This window comes from Mesoplodon bidens (assembly GCF_964165515.1).
Source record: "Mesoplodon bidens genome assembly, chromosome: 19".
In the NCBI taxonomy this organism is placed as follows: domain Eukaryota; kingdom Metazoa; phylum Chordata; class Mammalia; order Artiodactyla; family Ziphiidae; genus Mesoplodon; species Mesoplodon bidens.
Genome location: NC_138179.1, coordinates 27,994,419 through 28,022,163, shown reverse-complemented (window position 1 = coordinate 28,022,163; position 27,745 = coordinate 27,994,419). Strand labels below are relative to the sequence as shown.

Sequence of the window (27,745 nt, the reverse complement as noted above, 5' to 3'; positions counted from 1 at the left end):
AGAAATGAGTGGTAAAATGGTGACGTAAAGACAGGAGGAACTCGCACTGAAGATGCTGGGGGTTCTTTTCAGACGCTTCCCCTTAAGTACTGTGTGGACGGCAACGGGGTCGACTCAGCCCTGAAACCGAGCGGGCACGAGAGCTCGTAAAGGCCGCGTAAAGTAGCGGCAGCCCGTGAAGAGAGGCTGGGAAGCGTCCGTGTCAGAGCACACAGCCCTACGCTTAAAGCCTCCGGCCGTTGGAGCAGGACAACCGGACGGATTTCCACTCGGAACGCGATTTCCGCGAGCGCCGGTCTCCCGCCGGAGCCGGCCCGGAGGCCGCCTCCCCTCCTGCGCAGGCGCAGTGCCTCCTCAGGGCATGGAGGTGATGGGTCTGCTGCTTTGTGTGGCGGCGGCGGTCCTGGCATGGGGCTTCCTCTGGGTTTGGGACTCCTGGGAGCGAATGAAGAGTCCGGAGCAGGCTGGCCTGCCGGGAGGCGGAAGCCGGACCCTGTTGGTGACCGCGCACCCCGACGATGAAGCCATGTTCTTTGCTCCCACCGTTCTAGGCTTGGCCCGCCTGCGGCACCAGGTGTCCCTGCTCTGCTTCTCCGCAGGTAGGAAGCTGTAGGCGGGGCGCGGGGAGCCGGGGCTGGGAAGGCATTTAGGCGCCAACCTGTCTCAGTCGACTTCTTCCCGGAGGGGTCTCTGTCGTAGGGAGCCAGGTGAATACACTGGAGGTCCTTTCTCCGGGCGCTTCACCGATAATCGGTGGCCCCAGCCTGAGGGCTGTAGGGCCGGCTTCCCAGGTGCGTTGGGAGGCGTGGGCAGCGTGCGAGCTCCGCTCTCCGCTAGCAGGATCCGGGAGCTCACATTTGCTTCCATTCAGTACCTACATCCGCGTTGGGAACTGCGACTGTAATCAGTATCCTGTGGAACCTTTTCATTTCCAGGAGGGCCAAGAATAACAACCAAACAGAATGTGGGCTGTGTCATGCCTGATCAACCCTTCAGTCCACTTTGTGCTAGAATGATGCATGTATCAAATTGAAGAGAGAGATCATTAGACTAGAAAATAATCTTATAGGTCATTTTAGAGTTCAACTCCACCCAGCTTTCACTGGGGCCTTTCAAAGAATTAAGTCCTTCTTTACCATACAGAAAAGATGGAATGAGAAAACAGAAATTGACCAAGATACTGGGTTATGGTGGTAATTGCACAGCTGTATAAATGAAATAATTGAAGTGTACATATATAATGGGTGAATTTTATGGTATATAAAAATCATACCTCAATAAAGCTGTTTTTAACAAATGCCCAGTGACCTCTTTTCCCATTTGGTTGTTTCGTACCAGTTCTTTTTCTATACAGATTTTTCTCAATAAGCACATTTTATAAGATTTTATATTTTTCACCGAACATTACCTTTTCATTAATTTCTCAAATATTTATTAAAGATTTTTGTGCACTACTCACTATTAAAATGGCCAAAATCCGGAACACTGACAACACCAAATGCTGGTGAGGATGTGGAGCCAAGGTACTCTCATTCATTGTTGGTGGGAACGCAGAATGGTTCAGCCACTTTGTAAGGCAGTTAGTTTGGTAGTCTCTTACAAACCTAAACATACTCTTACCAAACCATCCAGTAATAGCCCTCCTTGGTATTTACCCAGAGGAACTGAAAACATGTTCACACAAAAACCTGCACACAGATGTTTATAGAAGCTTTATTCATAATTGACAAAACTTGGAAGCAACCAAGATGTCCTTCAGTAGGTGAGTGGATAAATAAACTGTGGTCCATCCAGACAATGGAATATTAGAGGCAAAAAGAAATGAGCTATCAAGCCATGAAAAGGAAGTATTTTAAGTGCGTATTACTAAGTGATAGAAGCCAATCTGAAAAGGCTTTGTACTGTGTGATTCCAACTATGTGACAATCTAGAAAAGACAAAACTATGGAGACAGTAAAAAGATCAGTGGGGATCGGGCTGGGATGAGAGGAAGGATGTATAGACAGAGCAGAGAAGATTCTCAGGGCAGTGAAGATACTCTGTATGGTATAATATAATGATGGATGCCTGTCATTATACAGTTGTCCAAACTCATAGAATGTACAAGACCAGGAGTGAACCCTAATGTAAACCATGGACTTTGGGTGATTATTATGTGTCAGTGTAGGTTCATCGATTGTAACAAGTGTACCATCTGGTGGGAGATGCTGATAATGGGGGAGGCTGTACGTGTGTGAGGGCAGGGAGTAAATGGAAACTCTCTGTACCTTCCCCTCAATTTTGCTGTGAACCTAAAACTGCTCTTTTAAAAAAAAGTCTTCATAAAAAAAGTTTTTAATTAAAAAAAAGTCTATCTGCCAGGACTTATTCTCTGCCCTAGGAATAAAACTGAAAACAAGCTAGGTGAGGACCATGTCCTTCTGAAACTTATATTTTAAATATTTATCTATGTTAATAAGAACCAGATATATAGCCTTTTAAATGGTTTCATACAGATAAACCTTAATTTAGTTAGTCATCCCTTATTATACATATATTTAGGGGTTTTTTCCCCCCAGGTTATCTCTATTACAAATAATCTCTTTATGTATAATATTTCTTGATTTGACTAACATTTTTTTCCTTCAAAATCTTTTGTTGCCCGTAAGATTAAACCATTTTGAATAAATATTGAGAATTTCAATCTAAGCACTTTTCTTCTCAGTTTGTGCTATTAAGGATATTAGCTGCAAATATATGCAAGTAATGGCCTCATTTTTTTGTTTGCTTTTAATTTTATTTACGTTTCATATTACAACTATGGGAATCAAATTATAAGCAAAATTTGTTATAAGATGCCTGGATTTTATTTACAAAGTATTATAGGTACACAGGATTCTTTAATAAATTTCTCCTTATTTTTTAGTAGGTTGGGACCAGAAATCAAAACTTTTTTAAATAAAAAATATAATCCACGCCCTTGACACATACTAAAACTCAGTATCTTCATTGTTGTCTTTCATTATTTCCTCTGAATCCAACTTTCTGTTTAAATTGTTTTCTCTTGTAATTTTTTAAATTACTTTTAAAATCCCCAACTCATTTTAAAAATGTACAGACTAAACATTACCCACCTTCCTGATTTATTCTAACCTGAAAAACAGGAAGTTAATAACTTGTGGTATAACATAATGAAAGCTGTAATTGACAGAGAAAAGACTGTGGACTCAAAATGGGGAAAAGCATCAATTCTCTTTTCAGGGAGTTGGATTAAGGAAACTTCTCCAAAGAGCTTTTCTTTTGAGCTGGTCTTTAAAAATAGGACTTAAATATACAGGAAATGGGGCAAGCCATTCAGGGCAATAGTAAAAGCATAAGTAAGTCTTGGACTCATTTGAATAACTCATTCTAACTACATCTCCAGTTTTAAGGGGTAGGGAGAAGCAGGAAAAAATGTATTTTGTTATTAGTGGCTCATTTAATCCTCTCAGCAGTCCTATGATAGGCATTACACGTATATATAATTTGTTTTTCCCATTTTTTAACTGTGGAAACTGAACCACAAAGAAGTTAGGTAACTTGACCAAAGTGAAGAGCTAGAACACAGAGGAGCCAGGACCCAGTGGCTCTTTCCTGTTCTAAACCATTTAACCCACACACATTGCCTTGCTGCTGTATCAGTTAAGGAAGTAACCATTTTGATTCCCCATGTATGTTCCACGAAATTCCAGTTCCTCAAGCTGCTATTAAAAAAAAAAATGTTAATACCCTGACCTGACAAGTTTAGGGAAATTAACCAGATGTGCTATCCCCCCTTTAGAGGTGCACAGTCCTTATTAGACTATCAACATCTTGGAGAAGTCTTGCTATAAAAAATTCCTATTTAATTTTGTTTAGTCCAGCATTTCTCCAATTTATGTAACCACTGAAGTACCTATTAATACACACATGAGAGGAAGCCACAGTAGGTAGTAGGGTGCTGTAGAATGCATGTGCTGGAGAATTAACACAGCCAGTTCTGTGTTTTAGCAAGCTCATACTGGTGGCATATGGAGAACCGTTTGGAGGGAAAGACGAGTCGGGAAAACCAGTTCGGCCCATCCTTTCCCCTCCTGACTGCACTGCCACCTCTCATATGTCAGAGCTCCGTGTATTTCTGATCTGTATACTGTCCCTTCAGTCAGTTTGACATCCCTGTGCCAGTATCATGCTGTAGCTTTTACAATAATTAACTGCTGTAGCTTTTACAACACTGTATCTGGTAGGGCCAGCCCTCTGATCTGTTGTTCCTCAGGGTGTGTTTGCCATTTTTGACCTTTTCTTCTTCCAAACATTTTACATTTTTTTATAAATTTATTTTTATTTATTTATGTTTGGCTGCATTGGGTCTTCATTTGCTGCGCGCGGGCTTTCTCTAGTTGCGGTACGTGGGCTTCTCGTTGCGGTGGCTTCTCTTGTTGCAGAGCACGGGCTCTAGGTGCTTGGGCTTCAGTAGTTGTGGCACGCGGCCTCAGTAGTTGTGGTGCATGGGCTTAGTTTCTCTGCAGTATGTGCGATCTTCCCCAACCAGGGATCAAACCTGTGTCCCCTACATTGGCAGGAGAATTCTTAACCACTGTGCCATCAGGAAAGTCCCCAAATACATTTTAGAACTAGTTTGGGCATGCTCAAGGAAAAACCTTGCTGGCGTTTTTATTGGAATTTCACTGACTCTGTTGATCAATATTGGGAAAAATCGACAAGTTTACAATATGAAGTCTTTCTGTCTATGACTTTATGGTACGTCTCCTCATTTATATTGGCCTTTTTAAATGTCCTTTAGTAGATTTATAATAAAGGCCTTACATATATATTGAGATGATTAGTAATTTTGTCCATTAGTCTGTTTCTCATATTCAGAGCTTCTTTTGCAAATATTACAGTCTCTTGTTACTTCCTCATAGTTTGACGTTTTTATTTCTTTAAATATATTAAACACATATCTACTTCTAATAATTCCAATTTCTGCAGTCTTTGTGTCTGGCTCTGCTCTTTGAGTAACTCATTCTGAGGGACTTGTTTCCCTGTGTGTTTTGTGATTTTTTTTTTTAATTGTAAGCACATGTTTCATGGAACCATACTCGTGATAATATTTTGATGTTTATGTTTGCTTCAGCCAGGCAGCAAAGGGAACTACCCATCTTAGATCACTCTAAATTAAAATTTTAGACTGAAACTTTTCAGGCCATAGAGGTAGTGTAAATTCAGGGCCCAAACTCAAGTACATCAGTTGCCTGATGGTGATGATGATAATAAATTATCTCGAGGCTTAGTGGCTTAAAACAATCATAACACTTTATCTCTCATGGTTTCAGACAGAGAGCAGTTGTCTCTACCCCATGATGGTTAGTACCTCAGCTGGAATACCCAAAGTCTGGAGACTGGAATCACCTGACTTAGCTAGAGACGTGGGCCAGAACATCCGCATACGGTCAATCCATATAGCCTGGGCTTCCTCACAGCCTGGTGACTGGGTTCCTGGGCAAGTACGCGAGAGGGCCTGCCCTCGGGGTAGCCGCGTTGCCTGCTGCGGCCTAGCCTTGGAAAGCACGTAGTATCACTTTGACTGCATTGTGTGTCAAGGCCGTCACAAGTCACATCCACGTTCAAAGAGAAATACCACCTCTTGATAGGAAGCAGCAAGGTTCTAGAAGTGCATGTGGACTAGAATTATTGCAGTGGCTATATTTGGAAACTACAGTGTGCCACACCAAGTGAAGGTGAGTGTGTCATTGACAGTTCTCAGGGGGTGACATTTTTCTTATTTTCCCTTCCACTAGAAACAAGTCTAAGACACAGAAGCAGCCCCACCATCTCTGTTTCGGATGGTTTTTCCCCTAGTTCACCCACTGTAGGTTTTGCCTTCTGAGGATCCTATCTCTGTGTGGAGGTTTCCTTATTCGTGCCCAAGTTTTATCTCCTGTCCTGACTTCAGGCCACCAGCTGACCTGGCTTCAGCTCTACCCTACCTATCTGGATTTGTGCTTACCTACTGTTTATGACCTCCAAAGACAGCCCTTACTTTCCTGACAGCTCAGCCATACATTCTAAAACATGCTTGCCTTTTTTTTTTTTTTTTTTTTGCGGTACGCGGGCCTCTCACTGCTGTGGCCTCTCCCGTTGCGGAGCACAGGCTCCGGACGCGCAGGCCCAGCGGCCATGGCCCACGGGCCCAGCCGCTCCGCGGCATGTGGGATCTTCCCAGACCGGGGCACGAACCCATATCCCCTGCATCGGCAGGCGGACTCTCAACCACTGCGCCACCAGGGAAGCCCCATGCTTGCCTTTTATCTCACATGTTCAGGTATTCTATGGGGGTTTCTCCAGACATCTGACTCACCATATTTCCTAAAACAGAACTTATCAGGTTATTTTCGCTATTGCTTTTTTTTCCCGATTTGTTTTTTGTTTTTTTTTTGTTTTTGGTGTGCTAGGTCTTCGTTGCTGCGCATGGGCTTTCTCTAATTGCAGCAAGTGGGGGCTACTCTTCATTGCGGTGTGCGGGCTTCGCATTGCGGTGGCTTCTCTTGTTGCACAGCACGGGCTCTAGGCGCGTGGGCTTCAGTAGTTGTGGCACGCGGGCTCTAGAGTACAGGCTCAGTAGTTGTGACACACGGTCTTAGTTTTTCCTTGGCATGTGGGATCTTCCCAGACCAGGGCTTGAACCTGTGTCCCCTGCATTGGCAGGTGTATTCCTAACCACTGTGCCACCAGGGAAGTCCCTCACTGTTGCTTTTTTTTTTAATTAATTTATTTATTTATTTTTGGCTGTGTTGGGTCTTCGTTTCTGTGCGAGGGCTTTCTCTAGTTGTGGCAAGTGGGGGCCACTCTTCATCGCAGTGCGCGGGCCTCTCACTGTCATGGCCTCTCTTGTTGCGGAGCACAGGCTCCAGATGCGCAGGCTCAGTAGTTGTGGCTCACGGGCCCAGTTGCTCCGCGGCATGTGGGATCTTCCCAGACCAGGGCTCGAACCCGTGTCCCCTGCATTGGCAGGCAGACTCTCAACCACTGCGCCACCAGGGAAGCCCTCACTGTTGCTTTTTAATCATGAATAATTATTCAAATTTTTCCTTATTGAGATAAATTTAGATCGAGGCTCAAAAGTGTTAGTCTCATCTATTTTACTCTTTTCTTTCTGACCTAATACATTTGGGATTTCTAAAAATATATGATCTTAAGATTGACTGCATCTTATTAAGAATGGGATAAATTAGTAATATTTAAAATATGAATTATGGGAACTTCCCTGGCGATCCAGTGGTTAGGACTCTGCACTTCCACTGCAAGGGGCACAGGTTTGATCGCTGGTTGGGGAACTAAGATCCTGGTTGGCGAACTAAGATTTTTTTGCCGCGTGGCACAGCCAAAAAAATAAAATAAACAAGATAAATATGAATTATGTTTAAGAGAGTGATAGAAACTTCAGAACAGGACTCAAAGGTTACATATCTCTGGCCCTATTTTGTAAAAAAAAATATATATATATATATATATATATATATATATATATATATATATATATATATATATATATATATCTGTGTATATATATCTCGAAAATATCGAAAGCTGGGCAAGAAAGCCAGAGGACTAAAAGGATAGAAAAAAAGAATGTTATCAAAATGTTTATGGGGCTTCCCTGGTGGCGCAGTGGTTGAGAGTCCGCCTGCCGATGCAGGGGACACGGGTTCGTGCCCCGGTCCGGGAAGATCCCATATGCCGCGGAGCGGCTGGGTCCGTGAGCGATGGCCGCTGAGCCTGCGAGTCCGGAGCCTGTGCTCCGCAACGGGAGAGGCCACAACAGTGAGAGGCCCGCGTACCGCCAAAAAAAAAAAAATGTTTATAACATGGCCCGCACATGGAGGGCACTGCCCAGTATGCGACCAACCCAGGCCCTGCCCCCTTTTCCTCCTCGTTCCTATTTCTTTCTGAGAATCCCCACTGGCGCCCCGCGCGGTCACAAACCCTTGGCCGAGTCTAGGAGAGTCTTGGTATTCAATGAACCAAACAGGTGAGTGGCTCTAGAGCCCCCATGTCCGTTCACTCGGCTTGGACAGGATTTATCAGTCTGTCTTCAGCTCGAGAGAGAGATCTTCGCAAATCCAGTCTCTTGGGCCCCTCCCTTCTTGCTGCTTCCATCTTTCAAATTGCTCATCAGAGGGGCGTGATCCTTCCCGTGTGTGTGTGTGTGTGTGTGTGTGTGTGTGTGTGTGTGTGTACACACGCACACATACGCACATCGTGATTTCTCCAGCTGGGCTCTCTGGACACCTTCTAATGGAAGGTGGCCAGCTCTTTGGGTTTCAGCTCCTGGGGAACCCGGTTCGGGCTTGAGTGATATTGCCTCCTCTTACCTCTCCAGCCTAGGGTTGGTAGTTACTTCCTCCATCACTAACACTCTAGGTCTCTCACTCTTCCCTGTTTGGCCCTCAATTCCTCCATCAGCTACGTTTCAAATTCTTTTTATTAAATTCTTACCGATGTAAATATTTGATATGGTTTCTGTTTTCCTGGGTAGACCCTAAGTGGTACAGGACCTAAACTCCCCCATTTTATAGTTGAGAAAATGTGGACCTTTTTTTCTTCCCAATACATTTTAGAATTAGCTTAGTCATGTTCAAGGAAAACCCTTGCTAACATTCCTGAAACCCAGGAACTTAAGGAATCTCTTCAGGTTCAGAAAGTTAGTGGAAGGCCAGGTATTGGGTCCACGATACCTTGATACTCAAACCACTTCTCATTCTAACAAATTAAAACTTCCAGGGTAGGAAAATGGGTAACTAGAGCAGTGGGAGAGGGGCTTTGTAAAAAAATATCTATACGGTCTTGTTTCTTTGTATTTTTAACCATGTAAGTCTTTTTACCTATTTAGAATAAATAAATGAATTTTTAAGGTAAAACAAATGTCTACCTTTATACATTGTGCTCTGTAAATGTGAGTCTTTTACAAAGTGAATTTAATTTCTATTAAATGTCATTATGTGTGCTAGTTATTACTAAGTATTAGTTATCTCACACACACACACACACACACACAAAATGTAGTTCTATATAAATAAATCTACATTAATCCCATTTGTTTTCTGCCTTCTAGAATAATGACCTCCAAGCTTTTTTTTGGTCACATTTTCCTATTGGTAAAAGCTTTTGAGCATATACTCCCATTATATGTATATTTATTTATAATTATATTATGTAGCTGGACCACTGAATTAATGTGTACAGTCTAAAACAATGAAAGTTGACATTTATAAAGCACAAGGTAAACAGATTAGGAGGAGAAGTTCCAAAACCTTCCCTCCATCCCAGCAGATGGTCCTGTGCACCCCACATGCACCCAGGGGACACTGTTCTAGAGAATGCCAGTCAGGAGCTGCTGGAGGGTCCCAGACACTTACTCCACTGAAGTGCCTACATGTTCACTAGAGTGAATGGAAATGTTGAAAATGCTCTCTGACTTCAACTGCCTAACTTGTTCTACGTTCCTCAGTTCAAACACAAAGCAATAAAACCAGCTCCAAAAACACCTTGGCCTCACTTCTAAGCTGTTTCTCACAACTGTAACCAGAGTCTAACATGCTCGGCCTCTGAGGTTAGGAATCCCGTCACTAGTGTACGTTAGACTATTTACTTATCACCGAAGATAAGTAACCTTGAGATAAAATGGGAGAGATGAACCTAAAATATAATGACCATCATAAAAATTGACAATTTCTATCTGACTCAAAAATTTGTGATGAGAACAGTACAAAATTAATCTATTTTCTGGAGTCTTTTGGGGGTTAGTCCTTTTATCAGATACAATGTAATGACTGTCTCCTATCTGGGTTCAAACAGTTCAAAACTAGCCCTAGAGTAACCCCTGCCAAAGTTGAAAGGTTTCACTTGGGAGTCTCTTTCTGAGTTTTCTGGAACAGTAAGCAGAGCCACTCTCTGCTCGGGGCCTCTGGAGTGCCTGCAGTGTGTTGACACCAGGATGATACAGAGTTGAATGAGACCGTGGCTTTTCAGGTCAATGACATTTAGGAATTAATCAGATCACAGAGGAAAGTTCATACTTCTGAGCAGAATACTGGAAATGATTGCTTGCCAGGGAAAATAGCAGAAGGCTTCCTAGAGGGAATGGCATTTGATTTGGATGATGAGGAAGAATTATAATTCAGGAAGAAAGGAGAGGAGGAGGGGGAAGGTAAAGATAAAGCAGTCAAGGAAAGAGAAGATAAACACTGAGCACCTAACTAGGTAGATGTGTCTTCTCATATAATCCTTAGGAAAGCCTTTGGAGACGGCCATCATCCCTACTGCACCGGTACAGAAACCGTGGCTCAGGAAAGTTAAGTAACTAGCACAAAGCACACATGCAGTTATCTGCTGGAGAGTTGAATTAAGGGGGCCAGTAGCTAGACAACTGCTCATAAGAGCAATTTAAGTGATACCAAAACGTCACTGTATGTTATTTGTAAGGATACAGAGCAGTTACTTAACGGAACTATTCTTGGGAAGTATAGTGTATGTGTTGGGAAAATAAAGAATTCATAAGCTATTTGGGGTGCTGATGTGGTCCAGATCCCCAGGGACATGCTGGGATAGCTGGTTACTAAATTCTGAAGGAGGCTATTTTCCTGTAACACTCAGGAATAGCAGCCTCTTTAAATAAGTGCTTAACAGATATTTGAAGACTATCAATTTACAGGGGACCAAATGATATATACCAGGACAAAACTATAATTCAAGAAGATCCATGCACCCCTATTTTCATAGCAGCACTGTTCACAATAGCCAAGACATGGAAACAACCTAAATGTCCATCGACAGATGAATGGATAAAGACAGTGTGGTTTATATATGCAACGGACTAGTACTCAGCCATAAAAAAAGAATGAAATAATGCCATTTGCAGCAACATGGATGGACCTAGAGATTATCATACTAAGTGAAGTAAGTCAGAAAGAGAAAGACAAATACCATATGATATCACTTATACGTGGAATCTAAAATATGGCACAAATGACTCTATCTACAAAACAGAAACAGACTCACAGACATAGAGAACAGACTTGTGGTTGCCAAGGGGAAGGGGAGTGGGGGAGGGAAGAACTGGGAGTTTGGGATAAGCAGATGCAAACTATTATATATAGGATGGATAAACAACAAGGTCCTACTGTACAGCACAGGGAACTGTATTCAATATCCTGTGATAAACCTTAATAGAAAAGAATATTTAAAAAAGAATGTATGTATGTGTATAACTGAGTCACTTTGCTCTACAGCAGAAATTAACACAACATTGTAAATCAACTATACTTTAATTTAAAAAATAAATAAGATTAAATAATAAGAGGGCCCAAACAAATAGTGTCTCCACATACCTGACTTGTTCTGAGTGGTTATAGAAGGGTCAGTCCTAAATCTGTTTAACTGCAAAGCAGGTGCTCAAAGCCTGTAGCTTGGGGCTGAAAGGTACATAGACAGGCAGGCAGATGGACAGACACAGGGAGAGACACAGAGATGGGGAAGAATTCAAAGGTGATTCTGAAGACTGCTTCTCACAGGAGTGTCTGATAGTAACCCTAGCGTTGCGTTTTCTTCAACTTTTTATCACCACCACAAAATTTTCAGGTAGCTTAAATCCTATAGGGAACAAGATGAGATAAGAATGAGTGAACCGATAGATCTCCACTGATAAAGAAATCGACAACTGTGTATTTGTCATCCTCAGGAAATTACTACAATCAAGGGGAGACTCGTAAGAAGGAACTTGTGCAGAGCTGTGATGTTTTGGGGATTCCACCCTCCAACGTGATGATTATTGACAACAGGTAAACTTATCTTTTAACAAGTGGAAATTCATTGGCAATAAAAATGCAGTGGTACACTCAAAAGACACAAACATAATGTGGGTGGATAAGAACATCTTACTTGAGAAGTCTACAGAACATAGTTTCACGTCTGTTTTTGTTTTTTGTTTGTTTTGGGTTTTTTTTTTTGCGGTACGCGGGCCTCTCACTACTGTGGCCTCTCCCGTTGCGGAGCACAGGCTCCAGACGCGCAGGCTCAGCGGCCATGGCTCACGGGCCCAGCCGCTCTGCGGCATATGGGATCTTCCCAGACCGGGGCACGAACCCGTGTCCCCTGCATCAGCAGGCGGACTCTCAACCACTGCACCACCAGGGAAGCCCTCACGTTTGTTTTTAAGTGACAGTGTAGTGCAAGTGAATTTTTTCAACTTCTGTTCCGATTTTGTCTTAAGATAGCTGCTTCTCTTGCATCTTTAAAAAAAATTGTTAAAAAAAATTTCAGGGACTTCCCTGGCGGTCCAGTGGTTAAGACTCTGCACTTCCATTGCAGGGGCCACGGGTTCGATCCCTGGTCAGGGAACTAAGATCCCATATGCCGCAGCCAAAAAAAAAAAAGTCAGAAGTGTAAAGAACAGTATTACGAACCCCACATGCCTGTAATCTGAGATCAGTGATTGTCAAGCCTTTGCGAAATGCTAACCCCACATAACATCTGTTGTGTGTGAAGTTGTGGTTTTTTTGCAGTTGTAACTTAGCTGTTATATATTTTTAAAAAATTTTTACTGGAGTATAGTTGATTTACTCTGTTGTGTTAGTTTCAGGTGTACAGCAAAGTGACTCAGTTATACATATACATGTATCCACTCTTGTTTAGATTCTTTTCCCATATAGGCCATTACAGAGTATGGCCGTGCTCTACAGTAGGTCCTTATTAGTTATCTGTTTTATATATAGTAGTGTGTATGTGTCAATCCCAATCTCCCAATTTATCCCTCCTGTGTGTGAAGTATTTTAAAGAAAACCCAACCATCAGGTTATTCTATCCCTACGTACTTCGGGATACATCTCTTAAGAAGATAAGACTTTTTTTTCATGCAGCCATTATTATCCATCTAACAAAATTAATAGTAACAGCAATTCCTTGGTTTCTCCAACACCCAGTCCATTTTGAGCTACTCCAAGTAGCTCAAAAATGAATGTCTTTTCACAGTTGGTTTGTTCAAATCAGGATGTAAACAAAGCGCACACATTATACCTGGTTGATATTCTGCGTGTCCCTCCCCCCACCCCAGCCTTGTCACTGATTGTTGAAAACCTGAGTCAGTTGTCGTACAGAAGGATTTGTCTGTCTGCTCCCTGTGGTTTTACCTAAGTAGTTCCTCTATCCTCCATATTTCTTGCAAACTGGAAATGAACACTAACTTTCAGGGGCAAGAAGCTGCACTATGTACTCCCTGTTCCGTCATTTCAGGACATGTACTATCTGTCTCACTTTTAGTCACGCATGTGACTATCTGTCACACGTACTGTGTGCCTCACTCTTAGTGAGCTCATGTGGCAATGGCCGCCCCTTTCACTGTAAAGACCCACGTCAGCCTTTCACGCGGTGCTTTCACGAATCCTTAATTAACTAGAAGTTGCAAAACGGCGACTTTCTAAATGTCTCCTGCGTTCCAAATGTGTTAGCTATATATTCTTCTATAAAGCAGAACTTTATCAACTGGGGCTATTTAGTTATCCTGATAGGAACTTTGATCCCAAAAGACAGGCTAAATGCTTAATTCTTTCCCTTTAATCGCCGTTTTCAGAATAGGAGTTGATCCCCTACATACCTCCGATGGTAACCCATTGTTTGTTTTTTTGTTTCTTGGATGGGGAGGCCACTGCTTTATTTCATTAGGAACTCCTGTGTTCATGTGTTCGGTTTTTCAGTTTAAGTCATTGTGTTCTTTGATACTCCAGTTGTCTCCTCTTTGGCCTCTTCATGTTGGCTCATGCATCCTTTTGATAAGAAATGAAGACTCTACTCTGACTTAATTTATTACAATTTTTACATATCCCAAAGATCATGCAGCTTCAGCAATATTCCCTACTTTGAAGATGCTACAGTAGGGGGTTAGTAAACTTGTTAAAAATAAATACTGCAAGAAGCCAGTTTGAAGATTCGAGGAAACCAGGTATCTTAGTCTGCTCAGGCTGCCATGGCAAAATACCGGAGACTGGGTGGCTTAAACAAGATAAGGTTTTTTTTTTAATATTTATTTATTTGGTGGCGCTGGGTTTTAGTTGTGGCACGTGGGCTCCTTAGTTGCAGCAGGCGGGCTCCTTAGTTGTAGCATGCAAACTCTTAGTTGCAGCATGCACACAGGATCTAATTCCCTGACCAGGGATCAAGCCTGGGACCCCTGCATTGGGAGCACAGAGTCTTAACCACTGTGCCACCAGGGAAGTCCCCAGAAATGTATTTTTTTCTCACAGCTCTGGAGGCTGGAAGTATAAGATCAAGGTGCAGCAGGGTCGATTTCTGGAGAGAGTTTGCTTCTTGGTGTGCAGATGGCCATCTCCTCACTGCTCACATGTAGCAGGGAGAGAGAAGTTTCTCTCTTCCTCTTCTTATAAGACCACCAGTCTTATAGGGTTAGGGTCCCACCATTATGACCTCACTTAACCTTAATTACCTCCTAAAGACCCCATCTCCAAATACAGTCACATTGTGGATTAGGGCTTCAACACATGAATTTTGGGAGGATACAATTCAGTCCCTAGCAGCATGCAACTTTTAGTCTTTCAGCTTCTCATTTCCTAACCCAGAAAAAGCAGAGCTTTGGAATCTTGCTTTGGGTTATTTAGGTGGGTCAAAGAGAAGAATGAAGGGGAGAAAGAGAAAAAAAAAAGTTTTATGGAGGACCTACACTCGGAATAATAATGGTAAATGTATATTAAACTGTTATTGTCAGTGCCAAAGACCATACTAAATACGTGATCTTAAAACCTTCAAAATAATCCAATTACTTCTTCCATGTTATAGATAAGAAACAGGCCTAGTGAGAGGTTGAGTCATTTGCCCGGGGTCATCCAGCTAATATGTGGTAAAGCTGGCATTCCAGCTGAGGCTCTCTGGTCATTGTGCTTTGTCAACTCCATGAAGGACTCACAATTTCACAAAGGTCATCTCATTTAATTCTTCCACTAACTGTAGAAAGATAGGTCTTTATTATCCTTTTTTAGTTTCAGACGAAGAAACTAAAGCTTAAGAGACTCATCTGAGGCCAGACATTTAACAAATGGCAGTCAGTGCTAGGATTCGAAAGCAGAAAGGAAGACAGAATTGATTCCTGACTTTCTGTGAGAAAGTAGGTCACCACTCTGTTAGTGTATTTGAAAGACCAATGTGTGTTTAAGAGAACATTTGGTTGATGTTGTGTGCTTTTTTCCATCGTTCTGAACTTCGTGGCTGGATTTCAGGGAGACCTTTAGCCAGAGGAGCTCAGTCAAGTAAACCCTTATCCGGGGACTTCACTGGTGGCGCAGTGGATAAGACTCCGTGCTTCCAATGCAGTGGGCCTGGGTTTGATCCCTGGTCAGGGAACTAGATCCCACATGCATGCCACAATTAAGAGTTTGCATGACACAACTAAGGAGCCCACGTGCTGCAACTAAGGAGCCCGCCTGCTGCAACTAAGAGCCTATGAGACTAAATAAATATTTTTTTAAAAAGTAAACCCTTGGGCTTCCCTGGTGGCGCAGTGGTTGGGAGTCCGCCTGCCGATGCAGGGGACACAGGTTCGTGCCCTGGTCCGGGAGGATCCCGCATGCCGCAGAGCGGCTGGGCCCGTGAGCCATGGCCACTGAGCCTGCGCGTCTGGAGCCTGTGCTCCGCAATGGGAGAGGCCGCAGCGGTGAGACGCCCGCGTACAGCAAAAAAAAAAAAAAAAAAAAAAAAAAAAAGTAAACCCTTATCCAACCCCTTAAAGAGGGAAAAAAGTTCAGGTCTCAAGACAAGAAGGCATCTCAGTAATCAGACAACCAAATGGATACTTTGCATAATTTTACCTAGTTCCTTAATATCTGTGGGTTCTGCTAATTTAATGAATCATATGATATTTAACTGCATGTTATTAACAGATGCATATTAAGCGCCTGGACTGGGAAAGGCGCTGTGCTAGATGCTGAAGAAAGAGAAGAACAGTTCAAAGTCCAGGAGCCGGATAATAGGTGTTGGCCTGACAGTCACCACTGCTGAGTTTGCAGAAACGTTCATTGTGCCAAGATTCAGGCCTAGAAGGGGCTTAGAGACCCTCTCCAGGATACTTGGGAATTGAATGTGATTGGAAAATGCAACCTACAGATTTAGTATTCATTTGTTGCTTTTGTGCTTCTTAATATATTAGGAAGAGTCCATAGCATTATTTCATTTACATTTCAAAACAAAACAAAAAGTAAACACACATTTCTGTACACATAGATAATTTCTAAAAGAACATATACCAGACTCGTTAGTAGAGAACGGACTTGAGGACACGGTGGGGAAGGGTAGGCTGGGATGAAGTGAGAGAGTAGCACTGACATATACACACTGCCAAATGTGAAATGGATGGCTAGTGGGAAGCTGCTGCATAGCACCGGGAGATCAGCTCGGTGCTTTGTGATGACCTAGAGGACTGGGATAGAGAGGGTGGGAGGGAGGCTCAAGAGGGAGGGGATATGGGGATGGATATATGTATACATATGGCTGATTCACTTGGTTGTACAGCAGAAACTAACACAACACTGTAAAGCAATTATACCCCAATAAAGATGTAAAAAAAAAAACAAAACAGTACAAGCAGACCTCAGACATATCACAGGTTGGGGTCCAGCCCACTGCAATAAAGCGAATATCACAGTAAAGCAAGTCACAGGGGCTTCCCTGGTGGCGCAGTGGTTGAGAGTCCGCCTGCCGATGCAGGGGACACAGGTTCGTGCCCCGGTCTGGGAAGATCCCACATGCCGTGGAGCGACTGGGCTCGTGAGCCATGGCCGCTGAGACTGCGCGTCCAGAGCCTGTGCTCCACAACGGGAGAGGCCACAACAGTGAGAGGCCCACGTACCGCAAAAAAAAAAAAAAAAAAAAAAAAAGATAAAGCAAGTCACAGGAACGTTTTGGTTTCCCAGTGCATATAAAAGTTACGTCGACACTCTAGCATATTAAGTATGTAGTAGCATTATGTCTAAAAAGACAACATACACAGCTTAATTAAAAAATAGATATCATCTGAGCCTTCAGCGAGTTGTAATAATAACATCAAAGATGATTGATCATAGATCACCATAACAAATATGATGATAATAATGAAAAAGCTTGAAATGTTACAAGAATTACTGAAATGTGACACAGAGACATGAAGAGCACAAATGCTGTTAGAAAAGTGGCGCCAATAGACTTGCTGTCACACGGTTGCCACAAACCTTCAATTTATAAAAAAATGCAGCATCTCTGAAGCGCAATAAAGTGAAGCACAATGAAACGGTTATATTGATGTATTATATTTTTTAAAGACTACTCCACTTAAGTAATAAAACATTCTTCCCTCTGTACTCAGCTTCTATCCCTACAAGTGAAGGCTAAATTAGAAATAATTCTGTGTACGTTTTGATAATATTTGATTTGATAAGTTCAAAACATAGAATAGAATTCTTGAAAAGATAATAATGCTTTTAAGCCTTTTTATAAACACTGTGCTTGTCTCATGGGCCTCATTCTGGAGGATGAGAGGGCACAGGGTCAGATAAGCTGCTCCAAAGGGCTCTGGCTGGAAATGCGGGGTTCAAGGGGGGCCTGATTGTGACAGAATAAAACAAAGCAGACCCTCCAGTTATAACCCAGGCCCATTAAAATGCTTCGGGCCCAATGACCAACTGCTGGGCAAAACTTCCGGGGTCTCAGAGCTGATGGTGGTCTGATCCCTGCTCCCGTCGTCCTGCACCTGCGACGCCACGTCACAGCTACTCCCACAACCAAAACAGGGAGGACTCCCAGCGCCCCAACCTGTGTTCTCGTATGTAAGCTGGGCCGCAAACACACCACGCTTTCCTCTGCACCCACACCCATGCATGTGCCTGGCCCTCTTCCACACACTTCCTCTCTTCCCAGCACCCCACACCCTGGCCCTCTAGCAAACACCTCTTCATCCTTCAAACCCCAGCTCAAGATTACCTTAGACTCTGCAGCACCATCCCTGATTTGCCCAGATTTTCTTAGGCACTTTGGTTATATTCTCATTGTCCTGTTCTATCTTAGCACATACACTAATTTTTTAATCTGCGCCATAAGCCCCTCTGTATCTTTTATTCCTGTATCCGCAACCTCTGTCTTAACCCTTGACACATAGTAGTTGCTCAGTTCATGATTGTTGAATAAATGAATGACTCCGCTTATACCAGAAGCTTTCTTCCTGTGGCAGCACGTAAATGTGTGGTCTTGAGAACTTAGATGATACCGAAGCATCCCAACCCCCTTCCTCACTTTTTCTTCATTTACCCAGAAATGGTGATTAGCAAACCAATTTCTGAGACTTCAGTGAAACTGTTTTCACTTTTTAATTAAGTGAAACAGTCTTGATCCCTGACTTGCGTAGTTATTTTTAACCTTCTGGAAAGTCCTAAGTGAGTACTTTGGTTTGGAAGAATTTTTCTACATCTCTTGATTTTGCCATTCTATAAGCTTGGCTCCACTGTCCTAAGGGTTCAGCATCATGAAAATCTCATTCCCAGTGCTTGTCTTAACATCATTCCGGCATTAACAAGCCCAAGACTTTGACAGACTAATTTGAGCTGAACAAGGAAACAGAATCCAGTACCTAGTATGAAACGTAAATGAACCTGGCTTGCTAGCAGTTCCTGGAAGTCTTTGTGTTTTCCAATAAATCCACGCAAATCATACAGTGAAAGAGAAGCCACAAAGCAGAGAGTCTGGGACTGTTGGGGTCATGTTTGTAATTAAACCCCCCCTCTCTCTCTCAAGACCCAGTAAGAGCCTTCCCCCTCCAAAAACCGGAAAAGACCGTATGCCGACTGCCAAAGTAGATCTGACCAAGCATCCTCTCACTGTAAGAGAGGAAAACAAAGCTCCACGCAGGCTTTCTCCAAATACACAAAGAAGTGCCTGGGCACAGGGCAAGGGCACAGCTCCAGTCCCAGTTGGCAAGAGCAGGGCAGGGCTCCTGTCCTCCCAAAGGGCGCGAAGGACAGGAATGTTTCCTAGAAAAGGAACCAGGGGAGGAGACCGAAGTGGACAGAGCTGATACGGAGCTACTGTGTGAACGTGGAAAGCCGCTTCCCTGCTACTTCAAAGGCGGGTTATTCTGGGAGCTGAAGGGAGACTGGGTCTTTAAGTCACATGACTGGTCTTCAAGTCACATAAGTCAGTATAGAAGTAGAGTGGGACCAGGGAGGGTGGGCTTAACAAAGCATGTATTTGTGGCTGATTCTACTCCTTGAAAGAGGCTGCAAATATACCACAAAAATAGGATTCAAGGTGACTGTGTATTGTGATATTCATTACAGCACTCTTCATAATAGCAAAACGTTGGTAGCAACCTAATTTAGCAGTAGGCAATTAATTATATAGCCACGGTCCAGAACATTAAACCACAATTCAGAGTTTTCTCTGCACAGTTAATAACCCAGGAAGATGTTCATAATATAATGTTGAGTTTAAAAAGCAGTATATACTTTCTTTACACTTTTCTGTATTTTCCATAGTTTTGATAGTGAGCATACATTACTTGTAAACCAAAAGTTTCATTAGATTTATTTTAAAATATATTATTTCTGGGAATTCCCTGGCGGTCCAGTGGTTAGGCCATCTGAAACTTCTACTGAGTGTTATTGTCTTCAGCTGCAGCTCTTCAGATATTCTCTTTCCTTTACCGTGGAGGCACCTATATTTTTCGTGCATTTTCTTTTTTTAATTCATTTTATTTATTTATTTTTGGCTGCGTTGGGTCTTCATTGCTGCACACGGGCTTTCTCTAGTTGCGGCGAGCGGGGGCTACTCTTTGTTGTGGTGCGAGGGCTTCACATTGCGGTGGCTTCTCTTGTTGCGGAGCATGGGCTCTAGGCACGCGGGCTTCAGTAGTTGTGGCACGTGGGCTCAGTAGCTGTGGCGCACGGGCTTAGCTGCCCCGCGGCATGTGGGATCTTCCCGGACCAGGGCTCAAACCCGTGTCCCCTGCATTGGCAGGCGGATTCTTAACCACTGCGCCACCAGGGAAGCCCCTGCGTTTTTTCTTATTAACCTTTTGGTACTCTCCTGGGGCAAGGAGACATGATGTCACAGCACCAGAAATAGCTTATCAACATGATTCTCCTTCAAAGTGTGCTTCTTCTTGACCATTATTATCTCTGGTTCTCACAGTGCTAATCAAAGAGTACTGGTGCCTCTGAGGATGGTGAGGCTTGATTTTGAGGGACTTTCAAATCCTGCTAAAAGCAGATGCAAGGTAGAGCATCTGCTGGCCAGCTGTATGCCCCTCTTTCTGGGGCAGATCTTACAGTATTAGGCGGGTATGTTTATGTTTTCTGATTTTCTGATATGGTGGGGGGTTTTTTGCTTCATCAAAGTCGATGCTCTATAACTGTTATTCCTTTTGTTGTTTTCGATGGAGTTTGAGGGAAGAGAGTGAAGTGGAAATGTTACTGGAACTGTAAGTGGAAGTCCATATTTCCACTTAAACGGAGTCCTGCTAGCAGTTGAAGGGAGAATGAGTAAGAGGAAATCAAGACCAGAGAAAAGAAAATGAGGGAAGTACAGCATGACGGAAAGAGCTCTGGTCCAGGGGTCATGAAATGGGGCTTCAGGTTGTAGCTCTACCACAAACTGGCTGTGTTCCCTTTGGCAAATAATGTCCCCTCTCTGGGCTTCTCTTTTCTTATACGTACAATGACTGGATGAGACGGCGGCTTTACCTCAAGCACCTAGATCTTATCCGGTGCAGAGCAGGACATGTTTAGATATGGTTGTTCTTCTACAAATGGAGGTTTATGTGCTCACCTTGGCAATATAGCTGACATACTCTTAAGTGCTTTCCATTTTACTAAGCACTTGTACATTGCACGACATCCACAGTAGACTGTGTCCATTGTGACATGCTGGGGTCCTTGCATCAGAAAGCTGAATAGGGATGTAAGAAACTAAACAGCAGACCTTTTAATAACCAAAGACCGTAGATTGGGTGGCTCACAAACAGCAGAAATTTATGTCTCACAGTTCTGGAGGCTGAGAAGTCCCAGATCAGAGTGTCAGCAGATTTGGTGTCTGGTGAGGGCCTGTTTACTGGTTCACAGATGGCCCTCTTCTTGCTGTGTCCTCTCCTGGCAAAAGAGGCAAGGGAGCTCTCTGGGGTCTCTATTATAAGGACACTAATCCCATGCATGAGGGCTCTGCCCTCATGACCTCATCACCTCCCAAAGGCCCCACCTCCAAATACCATCACATTGGGGAAATAGGTTTCAACATACGAATTTTGAGGGGACACAAATATTCAGTCTATAGCATCTACAAAAATTGTACTAGGAACCAAAAACTTTGGATAAGAGGCAACTAATTCTCTACCATACAAGTCTTACAGACAAAGAGCTTATAGACAAAGAGTGTTAGGATCCAGAAGAAAGGTTATTGGGTCAGTTTTTCAGATTATTTCTCCATAACACCAAGTTCCAAGAAATAATTCTTAGTCATTTGTGGGATGTTCCAGAGAGCCCTTGGGATAAGAAAAATTGCAGCTGCCTGTATGTGTTGCAATTTAAGACGCTGTGGTAGTACTTTGGCAAAACTGTCATGGTGAGATAGACCTAGTTCTGCAAGACTGAGCCACAGCTTAACTAGCCAGTTTCTGTACTGGAAGGATTTATAGGATTTATTCTTTTTTAGGTTTTCTTTTTCTTTCTTTTTTTAATAATACTGTTACCCTCATATATACAGTCAATTGGTTTTCAACAGGGCTGCTAAGACAGTTCAATGGGGCAACAATACTCTTTTCCACAAATGGATATCCACATACGAAAGAACAAACTTGGACCCCTTCCCTACACTAAACCCAAAAATTAGCTCAAAAAGACCTAAATGTAAGAGCTAAAACTATAAAACTCTTGAAAGAAAATATAGGAGCAAATCTTCATGAGCCTGGGTTAGGCAAAGCCCTCTTAGATATGACACCAAAAGCATATACAACCAACAAAAGAAAAAATAGACTTCATCATCAAAATTAAAAACTTTACTGCCTGATGCATACTATCAAGAGAGTGAAGAGACAACTCACAGAATGAGAGAAAATATTTGCAAATCATATATCTGATAAGGGATTAATATCCAGATATAGATAGATAGGTAGATAGATATAAATGTAATATACCTTATATACTATATATAGTATAGTATACATAACAGATAAAATAATATATAAAGGACTTGAATAGCTATTTCTCCAAAGAAGATATACAAATGGCCAATAAGCATAGGAAAAGATGTTCAACATCATTAGTCATTACAGGAATAGAAATCAAAACCACTGTGGGACACTACTTCACACCGACTAGGCTGACCATTTTTTAAAAATAAAATTAAAAGGGAAATACCACGTGTAGGCCAGGATTCAGAGAAATTGGAATCCTCATGCACTGGTGGGTTTGTAAAATAGTTCAGTCATCATGTAAAACAGTTTGGCAGTTCCTCAAAAACTTAAATACAGAATTACCATTACCCAGCAATTCTATTCCAAAGTAAAGACCTAAAAGAATTGAAAACAGACATTCAAACAAAAACGTGTACATGAATGTTCATAGCAGCACTGTACACAGTAGTCAAAAGTTAGAAACAACTCAAATTCCCATCAGCTGATGAATGGGCAAACAAAATGTGGTCTATCCACACAGTGGATTATTCTTCAACCGCAAAAAGGAGTGAAGTACTGATACATGCTACAGTGTGGATGAACCTAAAAAGAAGCCAGATAACAAACAGCCACATAGTGTATGAGTCTGTTTATCCGAAACACCCAGAACAGGCAAATCCATGGAGACAGAAAGTAGATTAGTGGCTGCCAGGAGTGGGGAGGAGAGGGGAGTGTGGAGGGACTCATAATGGGGTTTATTTTTTTGAGGTGATGAAAATGTCCTAAAATGGACTGCAGTGATGGCTGTACGACTCTGTTAACATACTAAAAACAAAAACACATTGAATTGTGCACTTTAAGTGAGTGAATTGCATAGCATGTGAATTATATCTCAACCAAGCTGTTATGAAAATAATAGTAACATTTAATAATAGAACATTTATAATGTTCATTGTAAAAACAAACAGTACAAAAATATATCAAGTGAAAAAAATGAATGTCTCCTTCCATACACTTCTCTCCTCAGAAGAAACCACTGTTAACCTCTTGATGTGTAAACTTCCATACCTTCAATACTTCACAAATATATATTTACATACAAGCACAAATATAGTTCATTTTTCAGTACTGCGTACTATTCCATGGGATACCTGTATCATAATTTATTTGACTAATAAAACTGTCCCGTGGCCTTGCCAGAAACATCATTAACCTCGTGAAATAAATCCCCATGGCTGCTCACACTGGCGTGATACATAGAGTAAAACACTATTAAACTATACACCAGTGTCTGCAGTGTGGGCTTCCTGTCCACCTCCAGGATAAGACCTGAGGGTCTTCCATTACTTCGTCTTTTGTGCCAGGTAGTGCTGGGCAGCTGACAGCCGCGTGTTAGAAATCATGGCTTTGGGGACTTCCCTGGCGGTCCAGTGGTTAAGACTCTGCACTCCCAATGCAGGGGGCCTGGGTTCTATCCCTGGTCGGAGAACTAGATCCCACGTGCATGCTGCAACTAAGAGTTCACATGACACAACTAAGACCCAGTGCAGCCAAATAAATAAATAAATATATATATATATATTTTTTTTTTTAAAAAATCATGGCTTCATAGCTACACAGTAGGGGCGCTGCTTGCCTCACAGGCCCCTTATTTGAACTAAATCCAGAACCCAAAGCCTGGCAAGTATAACTGCTCAATGAATATTCGTCCCTTCCTTTTTTTTTTTTTTTTTTCCAAGGAGGTGGTAGAAACCAAGTTCATGAATCTCCTAAATCTTTGAATTATTTTTGGATATAGTCATATTACAAGTCTTTGGCGTTGAGGTCTTAGGAATGAACTTGTGGTTTCTGATTTGGCTATTAGTCTTTCTCTGACCACCAAGTTCAGACTCAATACCCTCACCAGCCCACTGAGTGCATCTGGGGGTAGTGGAGGCTTGTGCAGGACCAGCCACAGTAGAGCAGGTATCCCAGGCTCCCCTCTGCCTGGCTCCACACCTGGCCTGGGCTGACAGCCGGAACCGGACTGGTAAGCGAAACAGAGTCACCCCTCAAGGAGCCCCGAGGCTAGGGAGAAGACGAGTGCCACGGTGAGAGCAAAGATAGAGCACAGGGCAGGGGCAGACGAAGGTCTCCAGGGAGCGCTGCTCCACCTGACCAGAGATGTGGGGCAGGTCTTCCTAAAGATGTGGCTGTTCTAGTGACCTGAGCCAAGTCACGAATGTGTAAAAGGCAGGCTGGTGGAGAAGCAGCAGGGGAGCATTACAGGTGGAAAACCCAAAAGTGTCAGAGGCCCCAAGCCGTGTGGTGTGAACACCAGGGGAGTGGTGTGTCATGCAGGCGGAGTGCAAGACGCCAGTGTCCAGCGAAGCCCTCTCTCCCCCAAGCCATCCCTTTCTGCTGCCACTTCCTTTCCCCCGTTTCTTCCTTTTCCAGGGAAACAGGATCAGCAGCTTTATAATAATAATAGCTGACACATCCCCACTCTGTATCCAGTGCTATTCTGCATGCTTTAAATATATTAACTTGTTTACTTCTCAGTCCTATGAGGTGGATACTGTTATTACTCCATTTTCAAAATGAAGAAACAGAGAGGTTAAGTAACTTACCCAAAGCACACCAGGGCCACATGGTCTCCCCTCTGCTTTGGTCTGTGCTTATGGCCTACATGGCCCTGGCTTTGCATGGCCCCCCTCCATCCAAACAGACTAAGTGGAATGGTATTTCATAAAATACAGGGATTGATCTGTAGGCCTGGTGCAGCAGAATTACCTGTGGTGCTTGTGAAAATGCAGGTACCTAGGCTCTACTGTAATGCTCTTGACTCTAGTGGGGTGAGGGATCCGGATTCTGCATTTTTTTACAGACTCCCCAGATGATCCTAAGGCACAGTAATGTTTGGGAACCTCTGGGCTGCTGTGTCTGAGCTGCAGGTCCAAATTCCCATGAGAGAGAAGTGGAGTGGGCAAGCCTGGCCCCGGTCGCCTGGGAGGGGGCATTATTTGGTCTTTTTGCGTGGAGTTCGGGCATGGGAGCAGGCTCCTGTTAGGGATTCAAGAGCAGAAAGGACTGCAAGAGTGAGGAAGAAAATACCAGAATCTCCAGTCACTGGCATTCCTGGGGAGACCTCTGTGTGTAGCCCAAAGTATGCTGTCCCCTGACCCCGCATACCGATAACACAGCCTTAGCTCTGACCTCAGTCACTCCTTACAAGACCACGGAAACAACTAACATTGGTCCTTGGATGCAGCTCCTTGAGGAGAGGCCCTCCCCCATCTCAGCTTCCTTCTGCCCAACAGATGAGAATGAAGTTCCTTTACTTTTCAGCAAACTGTCCTGCAGATTTACTCTTTCTCTGCCATCCCTTTCTCCTTGTCACCCTCCAATCCAGTGTCTTCCTTAACTTTGGAAATCACTGTTTTCCAGAGGAAAAGGTAAGGCATAGAGACACCTCTTCCATTGGTCCTAGCTGAGCTGAAGAAGAATCAGAATGTCTCTCATTACTCTTATTAAGCCACCCCGAAGAAGTGTGTAGAGCAGCTACGGCATGGGATCATCAGATGACCATGTGGGCACTTTTAACCCCTCAGCCTCCAGGTGGGCTGGAACGGCATCCTTTAGGAGCAGAAGTCAGGGCAGGGACCGTCAGATTCCAGGGCCAGACACACAGAGCCAGAAACATGTAGGAATCCAAGTCCCAGGGGGTCTGGAGGGGCTGCACGGGCAGAGCCAGGAGATGGGATCTGGGAAGTCAAGACCAGGTGAAAGGCTGTGGAGCATGGCCAAGGCACTTAGGCTGCTGTCTAGCCCTGAGCTTCTGGTCAGACACAGGAAGCCACAGATTTGTTTTAAAGAATGAGTCACTGCGTCTCTCAAGTATTTGACCAAGACTGTCTTCCCCATCTTGTATTTCATTCGTCAGTCTTTACAGAGCTGAGTCCAGGTCCTGGTGGGGGTTTGCTCAGCACCGAGCTACACTCTTAAGATGTTCATCAGATGCCAGCCTCGCCGACACTCTTCATCCTCCCACTTGCATAAATCGGACCCCTGCCCTGGTCTTCGTTATCCTGCCCAGGTTCTTATTTTGAGGCTGGTTTCCTGGACTGATCCTCTGTGATCCCACAAGTAGTTTCAAATTACTAGATCCAACCTGAGATGAACTGACGTGGCATTTTTTTCATTAGATGGTTATCGGTCACCTACCTACAAACATGCAAGCCGTTGCCCACGGAGACTGAAGCAGACATAACCTTGGACTCATGTCCAGTGTATCCAGTGTAAACTATTATCTCTCAGCCTTTTTGTGACTGGGATATGTTATATGTGATCATTTCATTTAACAATGCACCTTCTTCCTCAAGGGCTCTGAGAGATGTCATAGAATAGATGGCGTGTTCCTTTTTTAATAATAAAATTAATTTTATAATAAGGCCTCTTAGAGAATTTCATGATGTCTCCTGGGCATTCCTCTTCTCTGACGGCCCTGGGGACCATATGACCTGGCCCCAGCTCCCTGCTTCTGTCCAGCAAGGTGATGGCAGGCAGGCAGATCTGTGTCCTGATCCTCGTCCTTCTCTTAAATAAGATAAGGATGTGGAGTGAGATCATCTCTGAGGTCTTTTTTTCACAACTAACATTTTGTGATTCAAAAAACATAATGTGGGCTTCCCTGGTGGCGCAGTGGTTGAGAGTCCGCCTGCCGAGGCAGGGGACGCGGGTTCGTGCCCCGGTCCGGGAAGGTCCCACATGCCGCGGAGCGGCTGGGCCTGTGAGCCATGGCCGCTGAGCCTGCGCGTCCGGAGCCTGTGCTCCACAACGGGAGAGGCCACAACAGTGAGAGGCCCGCATACCACCAAAAAAATTAAAAAATAAAATAAAAATAAAAATAAAATAAAAATAAAAAATAAAAGGGTGAATTTAAAAAAAAAAAAAAAAAAAAAAAACATAATGTTATACTGCAGAAAGGTATGTACCCTAAACAGGGTTGCCAGATAAAGGACAAGAGGCCCAGTTAAATTTGAGTTTTAGGTAAACAATCTTTTTTTTTAATCTCCGTATGTCCAACATATCACATAGGACATAATTATATTTTAAAATTATTCACTGCTTGTCTGAAATTCGAGTTTTGGCTGGTGCCTCATCTTGGCCACCCCAAGCCCAAAGGCCGTTCCCTTCCATCTCATTTGAGGTCGATTTCACCACTTCCCTACCTGCGCCTGCTTGTCTCCTGGCTTTTATCCTTAGCCAGAGATTGCTGCTCACTGCATTGCCTTACCTGTGAAATAAGCTCCCAGAATTTAGAGAGGAGAGTAACCAACGGTCTGTTTCCTAGAACCAGCTGCCAGGTCACCAGGAGACACCTGGACACCTGCTATTTACAGCCTTGCCACTGAAATCTCGTCAGTAATCCTGACCTTTGCCACAGTTTGTTACACCCATAAGGAGCTTCAGTGGAAATTTTCATTTGCTTCTGTTTGTTCTTATTTCACTGTTTTGGCTACTTTCCATGTCTGTTTGTTCAAGATTCTTGCATCATTCAAATAAACAAACAAAAAA

General features: G+C 43.3%; 1 protein-coding gene across 4 annotated transcripts in view; it reads left to right on the top strand.

Annotated features, from left to right (window-relative positions):
- The first annotated feature begins 349 nt into the window (after window positions 1-349).
- The window catches only part of PIGL (phosphatidylinositol glycan anchor biosynthesis class L), a 63,421-nt gene continuing 36,025 nt past the window's right edge, over window positions 350-27,745 (top strand). For all 4 annotated transcript variants that reach the window (XM_081220103.1, XM_081220106.1, XM_081220105.1 and 1 more), the window contains exons 1-2: window positions 350-599; window positions 11,738-11,837. In XM_081220103.1, the coding sequence (XP_081076229.1) occupies window positions 362-599; window positions 11,738-11,837 (338 nt within the window). In that variant the 5' untranslated portion in view covers window positions 350-361. The remainder of the gene's footprint in view (window positions 600-11,737; window positions 11,838-27,745) is intronic.